The 17,942-nt window shown below is 53.2% G+C and overlaps 1 protein-coding gene across 1 annotated transcript; it reads right to left on the reverse strand.

Moving 5' to 3' along the window:
• Nucleotides 1–20: 20 nt before the first annotated feature.
• On the reverse strand, nucleotides 21–16,743 carry NOM1 (nucleolar protein with MIF4G domain 1). Its single transcript, XM_089917958.1, has 12 exons — nucleotides 16,726–16,743; nucleotides 15,053–16,234; nucleotides 13,410–13,537; nucleotides 12,537–12,732; nucleotides 8,208–8,531; nucleotides 6,527–6,637; nucleotides 5,632–5,799; nucleotides 4,922–5,043; nucleotides 3,985–4,117; nucleotides 3,386–3,517; nucleotides 1,561–1,670; nucleotides 21–1,244 (listed from the first exon to the last, which is right to left on the reverse strand). The coding sequence occupies exons 1-12, from the start codon at nucleotides 16,741–16,743 to the stop codon at nucleotides 1,070–1,072; spliced, it is 2,799 nt and encodes a 932-aa protein (XP_089774084.1). The 3' UTR covers nucleotides 21–1,069.
• Nucleotides 16,744–17,942: the final 1,199 nt, after the last annotated feature.

The following is a 17,942-nucleotide window of genomic DNA, read 5'->3' on the forward strand; positions in this document are numbered from 1 at the left end:
AATGTGTTCTGCATTATGAATGCTTTATGAAAATTGTTTATTTTGCAATAACTTAACACTTAAGGAAAAACTATAAAAATATACTTCATGTGTATAAACTTCACCCAACAATGAACACTTTGCTTCATCTGCTTTTTCTCTGTCCATGAGCACAGGAAGGGAGGGAGAGAGCCGCTATATCTTAGGTGCATCCTGAACGTGCATCCCTCGCAGGCGGTTCCGTCCGTGCGTGTTTATATCCCGAGAACACCGCTCAGCAGGCGGCACCTGCTGTGTCCAGTGTCCGTCTGGTGACTTCAAGGTTGTTCGGGAAGGTGCATCACACCTGGACTCGATGGGTCTAAGTGACAGACACTCGCGGGGAAGGAAGATGTCCTTTCCCACGTCAGAACTTCAGGTGAGGAACCAGGATCGTCCCCCCGCTGTGCTGCACCCACACCTGCAAGGCTTGAGTCAACTGCTGACTCTTCCAGAACACGTGCCTTCCAAGTACTTGAAATAATCAACCAAACCTCAGGAAAGTTTAACTGACGGTTTCTGAACTTTTAACCAATACATAAAAGATAAATAAAAACGCCATCCATTTCTTTGTAACTGCACCCTCTAGAGGCTTGTCTGTTAGAAAATTAGGCACTGGCACACCCCCTGGGCAGCATCATTGCTGCCCGGGGCCCGCCCCTCCCTCCCTCCCTCTCCCCTGCCTCCTAGAGATATAAACATAGGTATTTGAAGACAGTTCAAAACACAAATACCGTAAAACCTTGGACCAAAATAGAGTTGTTTTTTGGTTTGTTTTTGTTTTTTTTTGCGTTACGCGGGCCTCTCACCGCTGTGGCCTCTCCCGTTGTGGGGCGCAGGCCCAGCGGCCATGGCTCATGGACCCAGCCGCTCCGCGGCATGTGGGATCTTCCCGGACCGTGGCACGAACCCGTGTCCCCTGCATCGGCAGGCGGACTCTCAACCACTGCGCCACCAGGGAAGCCCCAAAATAAGAGTATTTTAAATACGACAGACTGTGCTGCGGCCCCACATCGCAGGCGAATGAGCACCCCTTGGCCCCAGGCCCTGGCTACGGCCTCAGGGACGCCCTCCCCTGCAGGGCCCCGGTGCAGAGCTCGGCTCTCTCCCGCAGTGCGCTGGCCTCCTTGGCGCCCCCGTGGGCCTGCCCGCCCTTCAGCAGGAAGTGGCTGATGAAGAGCTTCAGGCTCTCCCGCAGCAGGCCCAGCGCGGGGCTGTCGGACACCCTGAGGAGGAAGGGACACGTGTCAGTGACCAGCCGGCCCCCGTCTCAGCCCTAGGGACCCCGAAGCAGGGGACATACCTAGTTTCCATCTGGTCAGAATTCTCAAGTAAGAACTTAATATCCTATCTGTCAGAAATCATTTTCTGTTTGCTATTAGGCAAGTCTCACGTTCCCCAAATTAATGTTCAGGATATTATTAAAATTAAAACTGAAAAGCTACACGTAAGTACAACGAACTTGCTTTTATAAAACAACACAGGTGAAAACAATTTCTCTCCTCTTTCCCACATGTTTTATCGAAAGAGCTGGGAACAAACCTTGCAAAAATTAAACCAAGGTCTTCAACTTCCGTTTCCATGAGCAGCATATGTAACACTTTTCGTAAAAAGTGGACTCTGGGTTTGTCCAATTCACTGAATTCAACGACCTAACAGTCCGGATAAAAAATAAAGTTACACTGTGGAGCCAACTCTGCAGTGATTTCTGACTATAGTTTGAGTAAAAAACTATTGCTCCCCTTGCCCCTCAACTAAGGCTATTTCCAGTTTTATAAAATGAACAGCTGTCATTTGACGCGGGGCCCTGGGACCGCTGGTGCACTGCTGCAGGGCGTGCACACCACTGGTGAGAGCAACTCGGCAGTGCTGAGTCAGGTCCAGGGGGCTGATGGGTACCTAGCGAATCAGGAATCTCATTCCTGGAGTTGAAACGTAGATTATCTCCATGCCTTAAATAAACTATCCCCTAATTAAAACCATACACATACACACACACACACACACACACACAATTTAGACCCAGAAGAGACTAATTCCTATATATAACAATCATAGTATACCTATACAGTGGAATACTATACAGCAGTAATAAAATCTAAGGACAGAACTGCAGATATCAACATGGATAAATTTCAACCTTATGCCAAATTAAATAACTGTAAAAGGACATCAAAAGCCTGGTTAACCACATGCAGACACCTACAGCCACAGTGCTGCCTACAGCCAGAGCCCCGTGAGGTACGGAGGGGCCGGGCTGCCTCAAGGAGTCTCCAGGACCTGCTGCATCTGAGGGACACGCCACATCCTGTTCCATTCTGAGATCAAATTCAAGTGAACCGAAGGCAAGACTCCCCCCAGCAAGGAGAAGGCACTAGCTCTCCGTGCTCTAAGTTCTCCCCAGTTCTGGAATGTGGGACGAGGCTCTGGCCCTCATTTTCAGTACAGTAGCCAAAACCCAAGGGCACATCTCTAAGGAACATGCAGTTAACTCGACCAGCGCTCTGGTGAACAAATACATAAACACAGACGGGAAACCGCAGCCAAGCCTGTCCCAAGGATCAGGAAGCGGAAGGCAAGAGGCCGGGCCCCCAGCTATCCCTGCCCCTCAGCTTCTCCCACAGTCCACACCCTCAGGACCCCCAGACCCCCGAGGTCCTACTGCCCAGGCCACCGTGACTCGCCTCTCATGTCTAGGCTTCGCTGCCCACCCCGGACCACCTCCAGAGCATCTGCGTTTCATCGTCTCTGGCGAGTCAACGTGGGAATTCAACAGGGGCAAGGATGCCCCTGCTCTAAAAGACGTGCCACAGCCAAGGGAGGAGTGGCAGAAGCACAGCTTCTGTACAGCTCCCACATCCCCACTTCTTCCTGACAGAGCAGCGGCCGCCGCGGGACTCATGATGGCCTGTACACGCACCGCAAGTCCCGAGACTGATTCACGTAAAGGAGCAGACAACTGTGATGGCGCCTTGAGCTACTAGGCAAATTTACACCGCGTGCTCATCTGGTGATTTCCTATGATGGTCGGATAATGAGAGTGTTTTCCAGGTGAGTCAGGATCTAAGGAAATGCATATTCTTAAGGTACCAAACATACAGAATTACACTTGGCCCCTGAACTCGGCTTTGGACTGTGCAGTCCACCTACATGAGGACATTTTCCACTAAATATGCACTGCAGGACCACACGCTCCAAAGTTGGTTGAATCCTCACGTGTGGAACCAGGATTCGGAGGCCGACTGTAAAGTTACACTCAGGCTACGACTGTGCAGGGGGTCGGTGCCCCTGCGCACCCCCGGGGCTCAAGGCTCAAGCGTACGCTATCACTTTCAGCGCTTCAAGTCAGCTCGCACATTACACACACCTTTAGAATGGAAAGCGGCAGTGACTTGGTCTTCAACAAGTGGGCCACCAGGTGAACCAAATTAGAGAAGTTAGTGGCTGGCAGAGTTTCTAAGTCCCGAAATTTGTCCCATATGCTGAACTGGAATGTCATCTAATATAAAACAAAGAAAAACAACAATAAAAAAAGGTAAAATTCAACAAATTATTAGAATAAATCACTAAAAATATAATCCAAAGGTACTGTATTCATTTACTTAAAATATCCTAAAAATCAAGACTTTTTAGAAGCAACTACACTCTCCTTTCCCATATACAGTAGTTTGAAATAGCTTCACAGTAATTTCTTTCTATTACAGTATTTTCCCTTAAATCAGCAGAAACATTAGAAAAAGATGGTGCAACATAAACCAGAGGCACTCGCCGATTAAGTGGGTCGTGACCCCTCATTTGTGACAGGGAAAGGTGACATGGGGACACGGCTCAGGTTGTGCGACCCTCTGCACACAGCTCTTGGCCGGGGTGGCCCCTGACTCAGGGACCGCATCCCAGGTGGGCCGAGTCAGCCAGAGTGGTTAGACAGGAGAGTGGGACACAGGCAGCCTGCCTCCCAGCTGTCACCTGAAAGCTCCTTGCGTAGTCACAGAGCTTGCCCGCCAGAAACGCGTAGAAAGGGTTGTACGTTCTCTCTTGCAGACAGCAGTCAATGAGGACATGAACGATTTCTCTCTCCTGCTGATCCTTAAGCCCCAGCCTGTAAGACAAGAAGAGCAAGGGCTAAACCTTCAATTTGCCAAATTTTAACAGCTTGAAGGCAGAAATCTTTCAGAGGAACACATCCTGTCTGGCAGTTTGGTTAAGTGGGCCGAGTAGACAGGGCCAGGTAGCAGGACTGGAGCTCCAGGCCGTGCCCCAGCCTCTGGCCTCAGGGTTTCCAACAACGTGGCAGAATGAGGTGACCCCAGGCTCTACAAAGGCCTGTCACTGGTGACCGACCGACAAGAAACAGGGCCTCAGTTGTGGGCCCTTCTTGTTTTTTTTTTTCTCGAAAACGTATGGTCTGGTTTGCACGCAGTAAAATCCATCCTTTTAGCGCACGGTGTTGACCGTGGACAAGGATTCGTAGTCCTACAGCATTTCCCCTGCATTTCCTTCTGAACTTGAAGCAAATAAAGGAAAATTAATTAGACTTTTTAGACGTACTTTGTACACAGATACTTTTCAATCTCATTACAACTAATTATAGAAGTTGAAATACAATTACAACTAAATTAAACAGGAAGTTTAATTTAGACGTAATCGGAAAGACAACTTTAACAGAAAGGTTTCAAGCAACTCATGACAAACAACAGCCACCGGGAACTGTCAGGTGGTCACCTGATTTTTTCCAATCAAAACAGATCATAAACTGTCCTAATCTGGAGCTACCAGCGGTCAGTTAGCAGGAGCTGGACTGCAGCCCGTGGCGTGGGGCAGCGGGTGGGAAGGGGCAGGGCCCCGGCCTCCACGACGTGGCACCCAACTCAACAACAGAGCAGAGGCTCGCACACAGGCTTACTTCAGGAGCTTCTCGAATGCATCCAGAAAGTCTTCACTAGTCATAACTGTACAAAATATGTTTCTCCTGATGTCGGTGTTCATTCTCTGCTTTCGGGCGAGCTCCAGTATCTTCGAGCTAACCTGGAAAGAGGGACGACCGGGCGTAGATCATACAGACGTTTCAGTGAAAGTTGTTCTTTGGTTTAAGCGTAGTTACTAAGTTTCTAAGAAGTAATATGTGTAATTCTGTGGCTTGACCCCAGGCTAACTGTAAGGTATGCGTAAATACACGTATGTAAACGCGGACCCTTTATTCTTGAGCAAACCCCCCGGCACCCCCACAAAGGAAAACCAGCAAGAGGCAAAGCAAGCCCGAAAGGAGAAAACCGCTTGATCCGGGAGGCTTCGCGGGAGCAGCGGGTCTGCCAGTCCAAGTACCAGTGGGATGAAGGAGAGGTAAGCGCTGTGGCCGGCGGGGTGGGGGGTGGGGGCAGGACGGCCAGGAGGGCGGGGAGGCCAGGATGCCTGAGTGATCGTCCTGCGTTCCCCTCACTCCACTCAACGTTTAAGTCCCTTTCCTAACATTTTGAGACTTTAAAAGTAACAGAAATGGAATTAAATGATATCACAAAGCAGTAGCTACTTCTATAAGGTCTTCAAATAAACCCAGGGAAAGCCACGTGGGGACACAGGTCACACGCTTGGTGGTGGCGAGCACGGGTCACGTACCGTCCCCGTGAGCTGCTTCCGCGGGGTCTTCTGCTGACCGCTGTCGATCATCGGGGCGCCACTCCACGCGGACCCCACGATCCACCAGCGCCCGGTCCGCTCGGCGTTCAGGACGCTGTCCCAGGAGACGCGGAGCTGAGTCTCTGTCCCTGAGCCAGCGCCTCGCAGCTGATTGAGAAAACAGCAGCCAGGGGAGGCCGCGGCAGCTCAGAGCCTGGGCGACAGCGACCCTGGCTCTTTCCAGCTCAGATAACAGCGTTTCTGGTGCGTGAAAGCTGTGATGGGTCACTGACAGCTGGGACAGTTAACCAGTTAGGAATAATGCCAAAGTTCGAGGTAAACTCTCAGGGTGTGTGCTTGGGCTTTGTGGGTCTATCACCCAAAACACTTGCCTTAGAACAGCTGTCACGGGGCAGGGGTGGGGAGAGAGGCTCAGACCCGGGCAGGAGGCGCACCCCAAGGGACGGCAGTGAGGACTCCACCAGCAGGTGCCTGGGACCTGCCGGAGGAGGCCACTCTGGGTCTGACTGGTGCCCGGGCTGAAGGGCTCGCCCGGGGGCCCCGCGCTGAGAAGCTCTGGGGAGCTTAAACAGACGAGCCCCCCACTCCCCAGGCTGGCCTCCCTGGTCCTGGTGGGACCCCATCCCGGGCCCTGTCCCAAAGTGATCAGAGGTCCTCCCGCGATTCTCCGGCGCGGCCAAGGGCGGAGGACTCGGCATGGGGCGCACGCAGCTCACAGGGACGGTCGCCCCACAGAAACGTGCAGTTGCCTTTCACGTCTGGGAACCCTCGCTAACCGGGCGGGCACCTGACCTGTGGCTCCACCGCCCTCCGGAACGTCACAGGGGTTGGCGCAGACCCAGCAGCGCAGGCGGCCGGGAAGGAGGGTGCCTACCAGGGCTCTCTGCAGCTTCCGCAGCCTCTCCAGGGGCTCGGGGTCGTAGCCCGGGATCTTCCGCACGTCGTTGTTCTTCAGGGCCAGCAGCGTCTCCAGCATGAAGCGGACCTGGAGACAGACGCGAAAAGCCATTATCTCAAATGCCGGAAACCAAGGACGCTTCACCGTGGGGAGAAAGACACCGCCTCTGCGCACGTGGTCACCGCCGCCGAGGACGGGGCATGGGCGCCTCGGGGAGAGGCTGCACCAACCTCAGCAGCCGCCCAGGCCTCCCCCGGCCGAGAACAGAAATCCCTCCCCCGCCCCGCGGGCCGAGAACACGCCCGGGCCGCACGCCCTTCCACCGCCACCGGCCCCTGGTCTCAGTCGCCCTCCTTCCCCACCGCGTCTGCAACGGCTTCCCACTCCTGGCCTTTTTGCCTTCCTAACTTTTAAACTGGAAATGACACTGTACTTAGAAAAGACTTTCAAGGACAGCACAAAGACTTCCCACAGACCCTGTCTGAGATTCCCCCCAACGTTCACTTCAGCTGAGACATAACTCACATGCCAAGCGTCCATGAGCACACTCGGGGCTGTGCAGCCGTCACCACGATCAGTTTTAGGGCGTTTCCATCAGCGCTCAAGGACTCCAAACCCACCCAGTCACCCCCCAGCCCAGCTCCTCCAGCTTCAGGCCAGCCCGAGCCAAATGCCTGTGTCTGCCGTGTCTGTTTTAAATGTGACCCCCGAGCATTCAACACAGGGACAGGGTCTTCGCTGGGACCCGCCCCCATGATCTTCCTCTCCCACCTGGAGCCGCACCCCGCCCCCTTACACAGCAACTCCACCACCACCTCTGCGGCCCCCAGGACCCTCAGGGGGCTCGGCCTACACCTCCCTCCTCACAGCTAACCCGAGCCCTCACCTCAGCATTTCAAAAATGGGCCAGTCTTCCTGTCCAGTCTGTGTCTCCTGAACAAACTACTGCCCACCTGCAGGGCCAAGCTGGTACCCGGGGTGACCTCTGACCCCTCCCTCTCTCCCTTTCCCCCCACCAAGTCTGGCCACCGCTATGTCCTAAACCCACGTCCACTGCAACTCTGCTGATCACCGCCCCAACCCCCGAGGTGGCTTCTCTCTTTCCTAGTTGTAGCCAAAGTGACCTCAGCATGAAAACCTGCTCAGAGCCCTTCACGTGCCTCTGGGATAAAATCCCAGTTCCCTGCGAGGTTTACGAGGCCCCGAGGCTGGCCCCTGCCCTGCGCCCCTGATGCCTCCCCACAGGGACGCTTTCCTTTTTCCTCAAATGAGCCCCCGCCCCGCCCAGGGGTTCCCATGACTCTCCCGTGCCCCTCAGTCTGCAGACCAGCAAACAAGGTAGCCACCATGAGCCCCACTTTCCAGACGGGGAAACCGAGGCCTGGAAGCCTTGGTCCCTTCGCTGCCAAGTGGAAGAGCCAGAAGGCCGAGCGGGCTAACCCCCCCAGCCCCTCGCCCCAGGCCTTCCCAGTAAACCTCTTCTGAATGGCTGAATGTTAAATAGATCGATTCTTAAGCCACAAAACCAGATGAGGCAGAAGATAACAGGGCTCATTACGAGACGAAATGCAATATTCACCCCAGATACTCATGTTTAAGTTCTGGTCAGTGTGAGCATTTAGGCAGTTAGGAAGCCGGGCAGGTGACGCACTCATACCCTGGTCTGGTCCCGGAACTTGCCGCCTGCCCCGCTGGCTTTGGCCTGTGCCTCAGTGATCAGTTCCTTAAGCGACAAAGCATCATCTTTTCTCAAGGAAAAGCCCACATTTCTCAGCATTAACAGGATCAGTTCGATATCTTTTTCTGTGAAAGTTCCAATAAGTTTTCTCAAAATGTCAAAGATGAGGAGAGACTGTACCACGTGGAAGTTATATAAATGGGCGATGATGGCGAACAGGTTGTCACACTCTTTCCCGTCACATCCGCTTTTATAGACGTCAGCAAACTTCCTCACCACAGCCTCCAAAAAGTGCGCACCGACCTGGATGAAGAACAGAAAAAACATTACTGCAAACGTGTAAGAATCAAGTTAGCAAGTCATTCTCAGGGGTCCTTCTTTTAACGTCAACGCATGTTGAAAGAATTAATACTTTTAAAATGAACACATAAAATGTACATGTGGCAGGATACAAACTCCAGCAGGGCAAAACCTCTAAAAACACAAGTGTGAGTGCCCAGTGCTTTACAGAGGAAAACACCACACCACACATGACGCAGAGCAGGGCGCCCAGCGCACACCTTCCCTCGAAGTGCACCTTCTTGTCCTTAAAATCAACGAGGTGCTGTTTCCGGCCAGCAGCCATTCTGGTCCCTTGGAAAAATGAAATCGTCAAGAATGTTAAGGACACATCCGTGTCTCTAAAAATGCACTACTATCCAACACGGCTCACTTCTCCAGCCTGGTTGGGCCGGGAGGGAGACGGCAGGAGTGGGCGCCTGGCGGTGGCAGAGCGATGGTGACTCTCCAGCTGAGACACGGGGACACGGATCACCGCAGCCGTGCTGGACCCTTGAAGGCGGACCGGGCCCAAGAGTCACCCAGCGACAGAACTAGAGGGTGTGGCCACTCACTGGACGGGAAAGATCAACCTTCTGCGTAACAGCAGCTGACCGAGCTTCTGACGGGGACAGTTCATCCGTGAGCAGCAGCAGAAGTGCAGGCCGGGCGGAATCACTGTAACCTACGGGCTTCCCCGCCGTCCAGCGGTTAGCGCTCCGCGCTTCCACCGCAGGGGCACAGGTTCAAGCCCTGGACGGGGAACTGAGATCCCACAAGACACGAGGTTGGAAAAAAAAAAAAAAAAGCCTTATAAAGCCTGAACCGTAGGACACCTGGGCAGGGCTGGTTATAGAAGCAGGAGTGGTAGTTAAAATCCCGGGTGAGGATGAGATCAACCAGACAGGCTGTCGCAGGAAAACATACACATGTCACTGCCAAAACGCAACAACATAAATGCTAGAGGAGTCCAGAGAAAGGCACCAGATCGGCAGGAGGGAAGAGTGACTTCGCAGAGGCGGCTCTGACAGACTGGATGTGTTCTTTAGTTTCTGAAGACCTGAGAATAAACAACTTTAACCTATTAACTCCCAATTCAAGCCTCTTCTCTAAAGATAAACCTGAAGAATATACTCTCCTACCATGACCACTATATTACATTCAAATACAACTTTAAAATAGAAATTAGAATTCTGCGGACATCAAGAAAAATTCAGGTATAAAATATACTCAGGTATGTTTTCAATCACACAAATGGAATTATTTAATCATATCAAAATCTGTCAAAATCACAGATTCCAGTTAATGTCTTCAAAATAAAAGAGTATAGCATTAAAAAATAAGAATAACATTCACATTGCTAAAGTTATTTAAACAAATAAATTAATTCTGACTTGGGGATTTTAACACAAATCTGCACAGACCTGAGTTTTGGTTTTTCAACGACTCAGAAGCAACTCAGTAACTGACACCATGGCTTCGTAACTCAAGTTCCTCTTTGCATGGATGCCTGTGAGGATGCTCTTCTCATCACAGGCCTGAGAGAAGTTCAGTGGAACCAGAGCTGGGACAGCTCAGCCTCCTGTGGCACCAGTTTTATTTAGTGGCTCTCGCCAGCTGAAGTCCCCTCACGACTTGCCCTGAATGATCACTTCAGCTGTCCCTCACGCTGTTAGTGAAGGTTTAAATGAGAAGTGGGACCAATAATCTCGCATTTTCAAATGCAGGGGATTCCTGATATTGTGTACGTGGTCAGGGTCTACGGCCTTTTCTGTAACTCAATGAAATGCTGTATGTATTGAAACCGTTTTTTTTTTTTTGCGGTACGCGGGCCTCTCACTGTCGTGGCCTCTCCCGTTGCGGAGCACAGGCTCCGGACGCGCAGGCTCAGTGGCCATGGCTCACGGGCCCAGCCCCTCTGCGGCATGTGGGATCTTCCCGGACCGGGGCACGAACCCGCGTCCCCTGCATCGGCAGGCGCTGAAACCGTTTTGATTGTCAACTACTCCGGGATGGTCCAGGAGGAACGGGGGTGCACTAGGACAGCCTATAATGGCACTGAATGAATCGTGGCCATCACAGGGCACTAGGAAGGGATCCAGTGATTCCATTACGCTTTGTAATGAAGAGAAGGGACTCACAGCCCTTAGAAATCAAACAATTATGCGATTCCCTAAACAGCTGGTGCAGATTAGCTGAGGAGAGTTTGCTGTTCAGAGGTCTCGGGGCCCACGCCCCCTCCTCTGTCCTCGCCTCCCTGTGCCCAGGAGGTCCCAGAGTTGCCATCTTTCAAAGTTCTCATTGGGACTTCCCTGGTGGTCCAGTGGTTAAGAACCTGCCTTCCAATGGAGGAGATGTGCGTTCAATCCCTGGTCGGGGAACTAAGATCCCATGTGCCGTGGGGCAAGTAAGCCCGTGCTCCAGAGCTCCTGCGCCACAACTAGAGAGAAGCCCGCGCGCTGCAATGAAGATCCCACGTGCTGTGACTAAGACCCGGCCCAGCCAAATAAATAGATAAATAAAAAATAAATTTCAATAAAATTTTGACAGAAAGTTCTTACAATATGACCTCGGCTAGAGGAGAAAAGCGTGGCCCAGAGGTTTCTCTCGGGAGGGTGACGGAGCCTGCAGTGGGAGGAAGGGTGGAACTCTACTTTAACGAGCACTTCCTCGGGCCAGGCTCCTGCATATGCTCCCAGCCTCCCAGCCTGAAGCCGCCAGACCAAGCCCCCAGGGGAGGGTGGGCAGGCAGATCACCAGGTGGCTGGTCTCCCCGCCCACCACTGCCCTCACTGCTGAGCCTCTAGCAGATGGAAGGAGGAGGCCTTCTGGAAAGTCTGTGCTCTTTAAAGTAAGCCCTGGACAGCCCCACCCTGTAAGACCCCAAATGGTTTTCAAGACCATAATTGTGAGCAAGTCCTAGAAAAGTGGGAGGGGTGTGAAGAGTGCGCGGCAGGGGGAGGCAAGGCCCCGGGAACCGTCCACAGCCCGGCCTTCAGGGGCTTTGCTGCGTTTGCAAAGCGGGGCTAAATAAACACCCGCCCCACTCATCCTGCTGGGAGTCCGGAGGACTTACACCAGGGGATCAGACCTGCACTGACACTTTGCTGCCGAGGCCTGTTCCTGGGAGGAGGGCAATCGGAAGGCAGAGGGGCTCAGCACCACCCACTAAAAGACACTGTCCCACATAAAGATCCTAAGGGATCATCGAGTTCTCTGGTAAATATAAAGCTCATCTGGAAAACTACACCTCGTTGGCCTACTCATTCACTCATGCGTCTGTCTACCTCAGTGTAAAGTCCTGTAACCAGGCCGATTTCCCTCAACAACCTGCAAGCAGCCACACGGAGGGAGTGGATGCTGACCAGGAAGGTTATGATCTCACTGTGGGAGGTGACAAAAGAGGACCTGGGACGAGGTGGGCCTCCCTGATGCCAACACAAGGGTCACTGACCAAGGACCAAGAACACGGGGCGGGCCGGATGGCACGGGGATGCTATTTCCTCAGCAGCACCTACTGGGTACCAGGCACCGCACAGGAGATGCTTTAGACACGGTGTCCACTGAATCCCGACAAAGGCCCCACTTCACAGACACGGGCAGGTCTGTGGCCCACCCAGGGGCACCGAGGCTCCAAGCCCAGGCACTGTCACGTGTCCCCTCGCTTCGTGCCCAGTTTTACCTCACATTCCAGTGGCCTCTCGCTCAACACAAAGCCCTGTGCTCTGAACAGCTGAAACAGTCACTGTTTCCATGGGGAGTACAGAGAAGACGAAGGCAAGTCCACGACGTCAGCCCAGAGTGACAGAACAGACAATAAGGCCATGTCAAAAGGGACCAAGTGCAAAAGCAGAAGTTGGCCAACGTCACGTAGCTGCCGAGTGTGGTTTAGGATGATACAATACAGACAAGGTGGCCTTGAGCCGTGTCAGCTGATCACTGACACAAGCAGCACTTGGACAGCTAATGGCTGGAGAGAGGCAGCCCTACCTCGATGCCAACTGTGCAGTGAAGAATGCTGACCAGGAGGACATGCTCCATCACCAGCCTGGCGGGCATGGCCGCGTCCGGGGCGCAGGCGCTCAGGAGGACGCCCGTCAGAGTGTCACTCATGTCCTTCCTGCTGTGGCCCATGTACAGCTCCTCCAGCTGGCCACTGATGGAGGCCAGGTTCGGCTCACTCAGCCTGCAGACAGTTGGAAAGACAGAGCGACAGTGCTGTTTCAAATCAAGAATTGTTTTTTTAGGTCAATTAAAAAAAATTGAAAAAGTTATTAATACTTCCAATAGATCCTCTTTTGTGTATGTATTTGACTCACGAACAATTCTTATCCTGTCCCAACAATCCAGTATATATGTACATAACACAGAATCTTCTGGAATCTTCAAATAACATTAACTGCTGTCCTTCCAGCTGAAATGCAGCCACAGTAAGGCACATGCAAGATTCCCTTCAAGACCACAGAGACTGTGATGAGGATACTCCACTGATATCCTTACCCAATCTCCCCGGGCAGAGGGAGGGAACCATCGTTAGCATATCCGTATGTACTGTTGGAAAAAATCCCAACTTTTCCATTTTCTGCTGGCACAAAAATCTTTTATTTCCTAACATGGAGATAAGGGCTCTACTGGGTAGGGATGGGAGGATGTATATGCACTGCAGCTGTGCTAGCTCTGAACATCAAATGACATGTTCAGTAAAATTCCAGGATGCACCAAGAAGAGTGTTTTAACTAAAAAGAAATTAAAAAAAAAAAAAAAAAGGCAACGCAGGCTTTGGTTTAATTCCCAGAACCATTCCTGTGTTTTTAGAAAAGAGACAATCTCTTGAAGTTACACAATACACTGTCTCGAGGTTACCTGTTAATCAGACCTTTGACCTGTTTCTTGAGCCTCTCTAGTTCTTCCTTTTTCTGGGCATCCACTGTCTCCTCTTCTCGCCTCACGTGGGGTGGGATGTACTTTCCACCATTTTCACAAAGACTCTGCTTGAAAGGACAGAAATAAATTACAAAAAAATGTACATTGACTACACCCCACCTTTCCCCTTGCTACACTCACACTTAGATATTAAATTCCCAAGAACTGGGAGAGGCTGTCACTACTGACTACTGCTGCTTCATGAACATCAGCTATTTCCCGAGTGCCCACACTAGTCCTGGACAAGCACGCCATGGCCCGGACGATGGACATCATTATTTACATTAACATCAACACTGCATTTCATCACCTTACTTTTCCCTCTGTAACTCTTCAGACTTGGCTGCGCCCCCCGCCCCCCTTGTCTACCCGACAGAGCCCCGTATTCTACACTTCTGCCAGCCTCAGTTCACAGTAAGCACGGCAGCACACAAACACCTAAATTAAGTGTATCACCAGTTTTGGAGAAAAAGCGGTCCAAAGTAATTTCAAACCTGTCAAAGCCAGTATCTAAATTTACATGATAAAATCAAAATCAACCCACTGCTCACTATTTCCTAGATTTTCAACTGAGAGGATTACAAGTCATTACCACCGACCAACACTCCCTGACAAGCCTTTAGGAGACAGACATTTGTAAGGCATGATCCTTGCTGTAAGGTTTTAAGCTTAGCTGGAGAAAGCACATTTTCATACACAGAAACTTCATCTTAAGACACCCATTAGTATGTCAGTTACACAGCCACAGGCTGTGAAAGAGACTTGGGAATAGTCAAAACTTAAAGTGCTAAGAGAGGAACTGATAGCACTTGGGCACTGCTCACAGAGTGCCAGGTGCTAAGGCACCAAGGACAGAAATGAAAGACACTTCATATCCTTCAGGAGGGGAAAAGATTCCCCAAGATGTTTGACCTTAACAGATAAACACCAACAGTGAGAAATCGAGGAAAGGCCTCGCAGACAGAAGAAATAACATACTCAGAGGCAGAAGGGTGAAAAGGTGAGAAGTGGAGAAGGAAACACAAGCAATGCCATAAGGCCGCCTTCAAGATGCGTGTGCAGGTGAAGCTGTTTTAACAGGCAAGGGGCCGGCGCGTGAGGCCTTGTCTGCTCTGCTGTGGGTTCTAAACCTGGTCGTCAGTGTGAGACTATCCAAGGGAGTCTCGGAGATCAGCTCTGTGTTTTAGAAGGATCCACCGCAGGAGCAACTGGACAGAAAAAGGACTAGGTGTGGGCAGAGGTGACTCAGGGGTGCTGCAGGAGTCCCCAGGGTACACGGGAGGTGGGGACAAAGCTTGGGGGAGGGGAGTCAAAGTCAGGTTTGGAGACTGAGGCAGTAAACCGAGTGAGGATGTGGCCTTAGGACAACGGTGGGAAGGGCCGGTAAGGCCCTGGGATAGAAAGGTCTCTAGAGATGTTTTCTCCCTGTCTCTTTATTGTGGAAATTTAAATAACCCGACAGATCCATACTCAGCTCAAACAATTATCAATACATCAACTGTGTCACTTCTGTCCCGTGTTCTGCCCCCACCCGTTATTTTGAAGGAAATTCCAAAGGGCTCAGATTGTTCACAATCTAATACCTTATCGTTTGCGTCAACATCCTCCGCGGAACTTTCACTCCTGTCTTCATCTTCGGCAAAACGGACTCTCTTCTTCCTCCCTCCCTCCTTCGCCCTCCGGTCCGCTCCTCCGGCTTCCAGCTGTCCCGCCCCCGCCACCTGCGGGTCCTCCCCCTCGCTCTGCGCTCCCGCGTCTGCTGCCCACTCGCCTTCGTCTTCCGCATCCTGCTGCTCCCGTTCGTCCTCGCTGTCACCTTCGGGGAGTGCCTGTCCCGCATCCTCCTCCTCCTCCTCACTGCTGCTTTCATACCAGCCACTACTCTTCCCAGAGTCCAGGGCTCCCAGGATGTAGTCGAGCCCATCGCGGGCAAAGCTAAGAGGCACGGAGCTTCCGTCGCCCTTCTTTCTGCGCTTGTTCAAGCCGAGGCACCGCTCCAGCTTTCGGATCTCTCGGTCCTCCTCCTCGTTGGCCGCCAGAAGTGCCCGTTTCCGGACTGCGGCTGCGGGGGCCTTGGTCCTGCCGAGGGGACCCCTGGCCTGGGCCTGGCCGGCCTTGGCCGGAACCGGGGGAGGTCGCAGCTCCTCGGACGGCCGCGAGGCCCGTCGTGGGGACGGCTGGCCGTCCTCCTCCTGCGTCGCCTCCGCCCGGGGGCCGCTCGCTCCGCCGCCGCCCGGGCCCGGGCCCTGCGCGGGGTCGGCCGTCCTTTGGAGCCGGCGCGCCTTCCTCAGGTGCCGCTTCTCCTTCCTCAACTCCCTGCGGCTTTTCCTCCCGCCCGGGCGCACGCGTCCCTGAGCCCGGGGCCCCTCGCGGCCGCCGGGGGTCTCGCCCTCCGAGGTCGCCTGCACGAACTCCTCCACTGCTAGCTTTAGCCGCTTCAGGGCCCCCTCCCCGCCGCCCCCAGGCCCGCGGCGCGGCCCGCGCCCGGCGCGGCGCTTCCCACGGGCCATGCGCCCCCGGTAGCCGCTCGGGAACTGGGCCGCAGCTCTCGTAGACGCCGCTACTTTCCAGGACGCTCCGACGCGCGACTTCCGGTCGGGGCCAGGCTTCCGGGAGGAGAGCGGCGCGCTGCGCGGGGCGGCGCCCCCTGCTGGCGGGAGGGCGGCAGCGCAGGGAGCCGCACGGCTGCAAGCGGTGCCTGCTCTTAAGGCTGTAAACTGTAACTTCCGAATGAGCACAAATACATTCTCGTTTAAAAACGAAAACTTTAGAGATTATGGTAAAGAAGGCTCCTAACGACGTTCCACAGCAGTAACCGCGCTTACGGGGTAGGGGTAGGGGTGGGGGTGGATCCTTGCGGACGCGTGTGCGGGTGGAGCGCGGGTGGAGCCATGGGAGCCACGCGGTGTGTTGCTGCGTGTTGCTCACCGGAAGCTTGGTCCTGAGCTCACTGCTCCTTTCACTCAACCTCAGGCCTCAGGTCCCTCCGCACTCCGCGTAATGACGCACCTATCCCGTATTAGGATTGCTGGGCTTCCCTGGGGTGATGTTCCCTGATTACCGCTCCATGGACAGCCGCCCCCTGGGGTGACTGGTACCCCCCCAGAGTTCAAGTCCGCTGGAATTTGTGGACGTGACCTCGTGTGGAAATAGGGCCTTTGCAGATGCAAAGTTAGGAGGAGGCCTTGCTGGATTGGGCAAGCCCTACATCCAAAGACAGGTGTTCTTAAAAGGGAAATTGGGCCTCACAGCTCACACACAGGTAGAAGGCCATGCGATGTCCGGATGATGGCGGAGATGCTCCTCGAGCCCAGGGACTCCAAGGATCGCGGCCACATCAGAAGCTGGAGGAGGCCTGGAGCAGGTCCTGTCCTGCAGCCCTGGGAGGGACGCACCCCGCCTACACCTTGATTTCCGACTTTCAGCCTCAGGACCGAGTCTCTATATGTCTGTTTTAAGCTGCCTGGTTTGTGGTGCTTTGTCACTGGGTGATTTGTACTGGGAAACGAGTACAACACATGGGAAGGTGGGAGCTGGGGACCAACAGTACTCAGGGCTTAATGGTGACCAGCAAAGAAATCTTCCTGGAGGGACCAGAGTGACACCTGGATGGAAGTTCAAGCCAGGGCTCCGGGGTCGGTTCAGATCCTCACCTCACTGTTGTGTGACCTGCTCAACCCACTGAGACTCAGCATCCCCGTCTGCAGAGTAGGGTGCTCAGAGTGCCCATCCCACAGGGCTGTCATAAAATTAATCAGATTTTTTATTTTTAGGTAAGAAGTAGATTTATTTATAGAGAAACACACTCCTCAGAAGGTGAGAAAGGCCCCAGGGTATGGTGTTGTCAGTTTTTATGGGGGTGCGTAATTTCATAGGCGAATGAGTGGGAGGAATATTCCAGCTATTTCAGGAAGAGGCGGGGATTTCCAGGAATTGGGCCGCCGCCCACTTTTTTTTTTTTTTTCTTTTTTTTTGCAGTATGTGGGCCTCTCACTGTTGTGGCCTCTCCCGTTGCGGAGTACAGGCTCCAGACGCGCAGGCTCAGCGGCCATGGCTCACAGGCCCAGCCGCTCCGCGGCATGTGGGATCTTCCCGGACCAGGGCACGAACCCGTGTCCGTTGCATCGGCAGGCGGACTCTCAACCACTGCGCCACCAGGGAAGCCCCGCCGCCCACTTTTTGATGCTTACGGTTGGCTTTGGAACTGTCGTGGTGCCTGTGGGTGTGTCATTTAGCTTGCTCCTGTGTTACAGTAAGCGTGTACTGAGGCTCAAGGTCTAGTGGAAGGCGACTTGTCCGCCATCTTGGACCCATTTGGTTCTAATCAGGCTATGTCATTCTTGTGCCCTGCCCCCTCCCCTCCTGCTTCATCCCCGCCCCACCCCCCCCACCCCCGCAGAGATTTTACTCCCCTATTCTTATGGGAAGCAGAAGGGCAATGGTCCGTCTTCTGTTACTGCTTCAAGCCTGGGT

The sequence above is a fragment of the Delphinapterus leucas genome, chromosome 9 (assembly GCF_059928025.1).
Source record: "Delphinapterus leucas isolate spDelLeu-1000000601 "Yukka" chromosome 9, BTC_Dleu_Yukka2, whole genome shotgun sequence".
Classification (NCBI taxonomy): Eukaryota; Metazoa; Chordata; class Mammalia; order Artiodactyla; family Monodontidae; genus Delphinapterus; species Delphinapterus leucas.

Coding starts and splice junctions, on each gene's coding strand:
- NOM1 (XM_089917958.1), bottom strand. Junction 6,638..8,207: donor AGTTCCGGGACCAGACCAGG/GTATGAGTGCGT, acceptor GTCTGTCTCCAG/GTCCGCTTCATGCTGGAGAC. Junction 5,044..5,631: donor GGAAGCAGCTCACGGGGACG/GTACGTGACCCG, acceptor CCCTCTTTCCAG/GTTAGCTCGAAGATACTGGA.